The sequence below is a fragment of the Astyanax mexicanus genome, chromosome 16 (assembly GCF_023375975.1).
Source record: "Astyanax mexicanus isolate ESR-SI-001 chromosome 16, AstMex3_surface, whole genome shotgun sequence".
Lineage (NCBI taxonomy): Eukaryota > Metazoa > Chordata > Actinopteri > Characiformes > Acestrorhamphidae > Astyanax > Astyanax mexicanus.
The window spans coordinates 18,789,402-18,797,239 of record NC_064423.1 but is presented as its reverse complement, the minus strand read 5'-3'; the positions used below and the strand labels follow the sequence as shown (position 1 = coordinate 18,797,239).

Sequence of the window (7,838 nt, the reverse complement as noted above, 5' to 3'; positions counted from 1 at the left end):
TGTGATGAACAGGAGAAAGGTGGATGGGATGAAATCTGCTGGACATGGGCAGCTGAATATGCTGTTGTCCCTGCAATCATCCTTATGATGTTTGATGCTGTGTGTATTAGAGGGAGTTTTTGTGGCCTTTATACTTTTTTTTCTGGTGTTTAAATGCTTTTAAACCCTAGTGGTGTATAGCCCACATGAAAACATAAACAAAAACAAATTATCACTCTTTTTAATGATGGGCCATTAGGAAAATTCATAAAATTTAAAGTTGGAAAACGATAGGTTAAAGTATTTTTTCTACAGGGTCACTTTTGACACGCAAGACAACACAAGGGTTAAGGGTGATTGTGACATATGGTGAAACTGGACAAGGTTTATATATTTATATATTTTTCCTGTTTGGATGAACCCTAGCTGAAAATGTACATATTTAATATTACAGACTATTACAGACTTGTTCTGTCTCCCTCTTCTGAACTAACGACCAATCGTGGCGCATGAATGAGGGGCTTTCCTCAATACGGGCGTGAAAACAAACCGCGCTGCTGCCTCCCTCGCCCGCTGTGCTGACTGTGAGACGGCGGTATTGTCCCTACGTGGACAATGAGCACAGAAACACAATATCAGCTGTTGTAAACGCTTCAGTCTGTGATCGTAAAAGCCGCAGTGGCTACATGTAGCAGTCGTTTACAGCTGATCTCGAACTCACCGCTTAAAACCTATAATGCTCAAAATCAAATAATGAAGTGTTTTATTATTATTATTATTATTATTATTATTATTATTATTATTATTATTATTATTATTATTATTATTATTGTTATTATTATTACTGTAAACGTAAAATAACACTACGAGATACATGACACTCTACTATAATAATTATAGTAATATATGCAATAATAACGTTTTTGGTTCGCTATATTAATATTCTTAGTATTGTTACGTTAGTTGGTTATTTCATGTTTTGCTCATATAAACGCTAAAACTATGCGGATCCTGAATCAGAGTTCTGCTGCTGAGGATGAGCGTGATTTTCCTCTCAGTCTATTTTTCTGCACCAGCTGGACTATTTTCGGTCTGTTGGAGGCGAATTTTGACGTAAACAGCGCAGCAGGCGATGTCCACGATTCAGCAGAGAGCACGAGAGAGATTTTTTTTTATGGCGCAGAGCTTTTTAATAGAAAGCCAGGCTGCCGCGTTGCCTTATTTATATGTAAGTGAATGCAGGCCACCAGATTTGGCTGATTGTGGAAACACTTGACTCTTGACTGCGAGGTTTCTCAGAGCAGTGCGGCTATTCTCATTAAAATTAACTCCGTGATCCGCCAGGCTTTACTCTCAGATTCAGGAAACCCAGCTTTTGTCTCCCTCCAATGGTCCTGAGGGGGGATTACAACGGAAAACTCTTCAATCGGTTATTGTTGTTAGTATGACTAAGAGAATATTAATTTATTAATATTAGTTTTTTTCTGGATTGTTTACACACAATTTCTGGTACTTGAGACAAAATGACCACAACATGTAACTTACGCACCAACCCCTTGAACCAGTTCTGCTAAACTACAAGCACAAACCCTGCTGTACACTCAAATTGCAGTTCTGAAACACACTTTTTATATACACTACATACACACTTGCATTTGGCACAATTTTCATAAATAAAATCTCTAGTTTTCACAAGGAACACACTGATATTTAAAAATCTAAAGATAATTACCCTACTATGCACACTGACTGGTCACATGGGCAAACAGACCGAAACAGAAGACAGGATGCAGCATAGTTTTTTGTTTACGGTAATTTTATACAATACATTCTTCTCTTGTTTTCTATGTAAATCACTGCATATTTGTGTTGGTTGCATTGTACACTGTGTACATTGTTTTTGTTTGTAAAATAAAATATATTTTTACTGTGTATTTGTGTGTTCTGAGTATAAAAAACAATAATATTAAATATTTTCAACGCACTTATGTATTTCGTCGCTGTCCAATGAAAAACACTTATCTCCAAAACAGCAACTTTACATAAAAGATAAAAAACCTTGTAAACTTTCAATAGAAATCAATGTAAAAAGAGTTTATTTCAGGTCATTTTAAAGAGTTTCTATTGATCCGTTCATCAAGAAATTTTTGCACAGTGTAAGGGACAGTTTGTCTGTTCAAATTATGCAGTAAACTAAAAATCAACAAAAATGGAGCTAAGTGTTTTTAATAGGACAGTGACAATTTATCTGTAGTAAGTGTAACACTGAACAAAAAAGTCATTATGATGAATGGAGAAAAGTGTTTTACACTGGGCACATCAGTGTTCATTTTCTTCTTTTGATTGTCTGTTCATATGATGGTTTGTGTGTGTCATCTGAACACAAAATAGCCTTTTGTGAAGAGATAACACTGTTTTGAATGTAAAGTTTCATTTTGCAGGAGAATTGAAGAGTTTTGCCTATTGTGTGCGTGTTTGTTGGATTTGTGTGATCATTTAAAGAAATGTGTCTTGGCAATTGAGAAAAACTGTATGACCCTATACAAAGGTGTTTAATTACATTCATTTTCCAATATACTTGAATAGTTGAGTTTTGATTTGAAAATGCATTTTTTTGTGAACAGTAAAGATTATTCCTAAAGACTTTATGATCTGATCAGTGTTTTCCTTTTTTCTATGTTGTGTGTAACAAGTTAAGTTTTTTTATTTTGGTTGACTCAGGGTCTGAACTGAAAACATTGTTTGCTTTTGAGCACTGTTTAAACTGTTTTGAGGCAATAGTTTGGTTTTGCAGGAAGAGTCAGAGGTTTTGTGAATGTAGTTTGAAAATTTTGTTTTGTGTTTACAGTTTAAATACATGGAGGGATGGTTTCAATAAAGGTATCTTGGCAATGGCAAAACTGTAATGACTTTCCCCAGTGTTAAATCAGAAGCTGAAAACATTTAGCAAACTAACAGGCTTCCCAGTGATTGCTTTTGTTTCCAGATCTTTAGACGGCTGTTTGGAGGTAATATTGATAATTGATGAGAACTAATTAGATATTTAGAACGTTTGGATGTTTGTTTCAGCTGACAGTTGCTAATTACACTTTGTGAAATGCCTCAGGCCTGAGAGGCTAAACCATGTCAAAACAAAATCTGAGCTTTTGCTTCTAAAACTATAGACTTTCCTTTTATTGTTAAGTAAAAAGCTATGTGTTAGGATGTGTTGACAATATTGTTTTTTATGTTTATTTTATTATTTGGCAAAGCATGACCAAACTGTGTACAACTGTATATTTTATTCTATATATAGTACAGTTCTAATTATATAAACGTTTGCTACTCTAAAATGCCTTAGAAACCTGACATTTCTTTCTTTCTTCTTCTTCTTCTCATCATTATTATTATTATTATTATTATTATTATTATTATTATTATTATTATTATTATTATTATTATTATTATTATTATTATTATTACTACTATTATTATTGTTATCTTATATTGTTCTGAAGGATATTACAGTTTTTCTCAATTGCTAAAACACTAAACCCGTTTGTCTGAACCAAATGCTCAGTGCCCTGAACCCATTTATTGAAATGGTCAATCTTTTGGCAGAACCTTAAGCACTTTTCACCTAGTTAGACACTTGCAACAACAACTTGCAAACATATTTTCACCCACTAAAACACATTTGGCACTCTGATGCACTTGGGCTGCATAATGTTAAGCACAGCTGGCAAAAGGGAAATTCAATGAAAGCACAGGTGTTTCAACTTAAACACTGCAACTCAAAATTGATAACACATGTGACTAATGAGGTGAAGACACCAATATAAGCCAGTCCATGGGGCCCTGTTTGTTGAAGTCTCACTATGGACAGAAACAATCAGAGAGGCAGAGTAAGAGTAAGAGGTGGAAGAGGTGGAAGAGGTGGAAGAGGAGGAAGGGGAGGTATGAGACGAAGAACAAATATTTCAGATGAAATACGGGCAACTGTCATAGACCATGTTCTTGTCCACGGGTTGACAATGAGGGAAGCGGGACTTCGAGTTCAGCCCAACCTAAGCAGATTCACTGTGTCCACCATAGTCCGAAGATTCAGAGAAGAGAACAGGTAATTGCTTTTTTTCATTTTGTACATTTGTGCAGTATGACTCAATAAAAAGGTGTTTCATTACACTCATTTTCCAATATACTTGTAGGCCTCGTACTACATGTATTTTTTTGTAATTGCATGTTCTTTTTGTAGAATTACCAGATTGCCACATCAGGGAGGGAGGCCATCTATGTTGTCCCCACGCCAAGAGACCCTCATTGTTGACATGGTCCGTCAGAACAATTCAGTCAAACTCTGTGAAATACAGCAGAAGATCATTGACGACCATGTTGATTTTGAAGGCATCACCAGTATCAGCATTTCCACCATTGATCGTGTCCTAAAACGCAACAGGATGCGGATGAAGCAACTGTACAGAGTACCCTTTGAGCGCAACTCAGAAAGGGTCAAGGAGCAAAGATTCCACTATGTACAGGTAGGTGTTCAATACTGCTGTCTACTCTACAGCATAAGGTTGTCTTATGCTGTACAGCTTACAAAGCTATATGTATTTTCCCATAGAGAGTGTTTCAACTGGATTCCTCAGAACAACCACATGAATATATTTATATGGATGAAGCTGGGTTCAATCTGACCAAAAGGAGGAGGAGAGGCCGGAATGTGATTGGCCAACGACCCATTGTTACAGTTCCTGGCCAGCGTGGTGGCAATGTCACTTTATGTGCTGCAATCAGCAATCATGGTGTTCTCCACCATCATGCCACATTGGGGCCATACAACACTCAACATCTCCTGACATTTTTAAGTGATCTTCGGGATATTGTGTTAGGGTTTCAGCAGCAGGATCATGAACAGACAGAGCATCCTGTCTATGTCATTGTGTGGGATAATGTGAGTTTTCACCATGCCGTGCAGGTCAGAGAGTGGTTCACTAGAAACCAAGAATTCCTGAATGTTTTCCTACCACCATACTCCCCTTTCCTCAATCCAACAGAGGAGTTCTTCTCTGCATGGCGCTGGAAGGTTTATGACCGACAACCCTACACCAGGGAAAATCTCTTGCAGGCCATGGAACTGGCCTGTAATGATATAGGTGTGGATGCATGCCAAGCGTGGATCCGGCACACTAGAAGTTATTACCCACGCTGCCTGGCAAGGGAGAATGTGGCCTGTGATGTAGATGAAGTCCTGTGGCCTGACCCAGCACATCGACATGATGTTATAGAGTAGATATTGTATGCACTTTTGTTGTAAAGTTTATATATATATATATATATATATATATATATATATATATATATATATATATATATATATATATATATATATATATATATATATATATATAAACTTTACAACAAAAGTATATATTATTTTAGGACTACACAGGCTAAACAAGAATTTTGTTTTGAAAATGCATTTTTGTGAACAATAAAGGTTATTTCTAAACACTTAATGATCTGATCGTTTTGTTTTCCTTTTTTCTATGTTGTGTGTAATGACTGCTCAGTAGTGTTTTCATTTTGATTGACTCGGGGTCTGATCTGACAGCATTGTTTGCTTTTGAGCGCTGTTTGAACTGTTTTGAGGTGATAGTTTGGTTTTGCAGGAAGAGTCAGATGTTTTGTGAATGTAGTTTGAAAATTGAGTTTTGAATTTACAGTTTAGCGACATGGAGGGACAATTTCAAGAAATGTGTCTTAGCAATTGAGAAAAACTGTAAACAAGTAACTCAAAAGTTGTTCCTCCTTTAAATTTAACCATGATAAAAATACACTTGAAACATCCAACCCTTAACGAAGTGTAACACTTAGGATACCATAGCAACTACCCAACAACCTCATAGCAACATCTTAGCAACCTTTACGCAACCAATGGGAGGGAGGGAGGCAGGGTGAGAGAGAGAGAGAGAGAGAGAGAGAGAGAGAGAGAGAGAGAGATAAAGAGAGAGAAAGGGAGGGAGAGAGGTATAAAAAGAAAGAGAGACATAGAGAGAGGTAGATAGAGATAAAGAGAGAGGTAGATAGAGAGATAGCGAGAGAGAGAGTGAGAGAGATAGAGGGAGAGAGAGAGAGGTGGGCACAGTGACATCAGCGCGTGCAGCATCCCAGCCTCTCCTCAGTGAAGGCTAAGCTAACGCTAGGTCCGAGTCCACGCCCAGTACCAGCGCCGCCGCTGCTGCTGCTGCTTCACCATGAGGTAAAATACTGAACCTGTACCTGATTACTGTACACTAGTGAGGCGTATTAGCGGTGAATGTGTGCGGCGTGAGTGTGTTTTGCGAGCGGGTGTTTTGTGTGAGCGGCTGTGTGCTGTGTGTGAGCGGGCGCTGTGTGGGGTTGTGCGCTGAGAGGAATATTTATGAGGATGGTGGAGAAGCTGAGGGATGGTGGTGGTCTCGTAACGTTATACCACAGCGCGTAGATAACGCTATGGAGGAATAGGGGGTTAAATCGCTGAATTAACTGATATCTGTAGCTGCGCAGGGTGTGAGATATGTGTGTGTATTATAGAAAAGGCTAAGCTACATTTTTAGCTAATTATATATTTTATATTTGTATTTTTATTCTCTACACCGACGTCGCAGCCACGACCAAGGTCGACGGCGGAGTCGCTGCTCTGTCTGTATCCGCTCTACCTGAGGAGCTGCTGATTAGCTTATGGGTATAGAAATATGTAGCCAGGTTAACGTTAGTTATCCTAGCTCACTGAGGAGAACCTAATCTTCTATAATAATGAGGAATAATTGTTAATATTTCTTCTAGAAATAATTATCATTTTTCCTCATTTTATTTTTTTAATTTGGTCACATTTCTCTCAGTGTTGCGTCAATATGAACCAAGAGGAGAAATGGAGCCTCCATTGCAAACCCGTCCCCATTTCATAGAGGAAAAAAGACAAAAGATGGTGTAGAAGAAGATGGTAGGATTTCTCAGACTCAAAAGAGACTAGACTACGTGAAATACATGGCAATAAATAATATAATTCGTTTATTAGGGCAGAGGTTAAGAAATTATGAGGTTTTGAGATGTTTAATAACAATAATGTGACTGAAAGCACTGTATGGATCTGTTTACCTCAGATATGTGGCATTTGATTAGGTTAAGTCAGCTAAGCTAACCAGTATCTCAAATACAGTGTACTAGCATTCATTTGGATTATAAATTAAACTATTCTTGCATCACCAGTTATACCACCTATATATTCATATGTTATATCAGTATTATATCTCTTACTGAACATACTGAAAAGTCCTGGGGTTGCATTCAAATACTTGTATTTTAATACAGTTTAATGCATTTATAGCCCTCTACCTGAATATGCTAGCTAACTGTATAATCCAGTTTGTTGGTGTTATATGTCATTAAAAGGTCTAATTAGAAAAAAAAAGAAAATGTAAAAGACTATTTATCATTTTGTATTCATGACATTTTACTGCAGTGGCCATTTGTGTTGTTTTTCATCACTGGACTCTTTGTTCTGTTGTTATTATTATCATCAGCTGCTGAAATGTTTTACATTTTTATTTAGTAAGTTGAAGATTTGTTTGCTTTAAATAGCGAGAGAGAGGGATATATACATCTCTAAAAAAATAAGAGACCACTAAAAAATAAAGAGTTTATTTGATTTTACCATTAAAAATCTCTGGAATGTAATCAAGAGGAAGATGGATAATCACAAGCCAACAAACCAAACTGAACTGCTTGGATTTTTGCACCTGGAGTGGCAAAAAGTTATCCGAAAGCAGTGTGTAAGACTGATGGAGGAGAACATGACAAAATACATGAAAACTGTGATTAAAAACCAGGGTTATTCC

General features: G+C 37.0%; 2 protein-coding genes across 2 annotated transcripts in view; both read left to right on the top strand.

The window, feature by feature from the left end:
- Window positions 1–3,523: 3,523 nt before the first annotated feature.
- LOC125782307 (uncharacterized) lies at window positions 3,524–5,251 on the top strand. The gene is made up of 3 exons (XM_049465967.1): window positions 3,524–4,078; window positions 4,214–4,496; window positions 4,583–5,251. Exons 1-3 carry the CDS (start codon window positions 3,837–3,839, stop codon window positions 5,249–5,251), a joined length of 1,194 nt encoding a protein of 397 aa, XP_049321924.1. The 5' UTR covers window positions 3,524–3,836.
- A 737-nt stretch (window positions 5,252–5,988) lies between these two features.
- The window catches only part of apc2 (APC regulator of WNT signaling pathway 2), a 45,208-nt gene continuing 43,358 nt past the window's right edge, over window positions 5,989–7,838 (top strand). Inside the window, exon 1 of the mRNA XM_007240208.4 lies at window positions 5,989–6,220. The gene's annotated coding sequence lies outside the window, so the exon portion shown is untranslated. The remainder of the gene's footprint in view (window positions 6,221–7,838) is intronic.

What these genes read in the sequence shown, in the direction of transcription:
- LOC125782307 (XM_049465967.1), top strand. Translation starts at nt 3,837, where the DNA reads ATGGACAGAAACAATCAGAGAGGCAGAGTAAGAGTAAGAGGTGGAAGA. An exon ending in AGATTCAGAGAAGAGAACAG is followed by an intron (nt 4,079 to 4,213) that starts GTAATTGCTTTT and finishes TTCTTTTTGTAG; the next exon opens with AATTACCAGATTGCCACATC. An exon ending in AAAGATTCCACTATGTACAG is followed by an intron (nt 4,497 to 4,582) that starts GTAGGTGTTCAA and finishes ATTTTCCCATAG; the next exon opens with AGAGTGTTTCAACTGGATTC.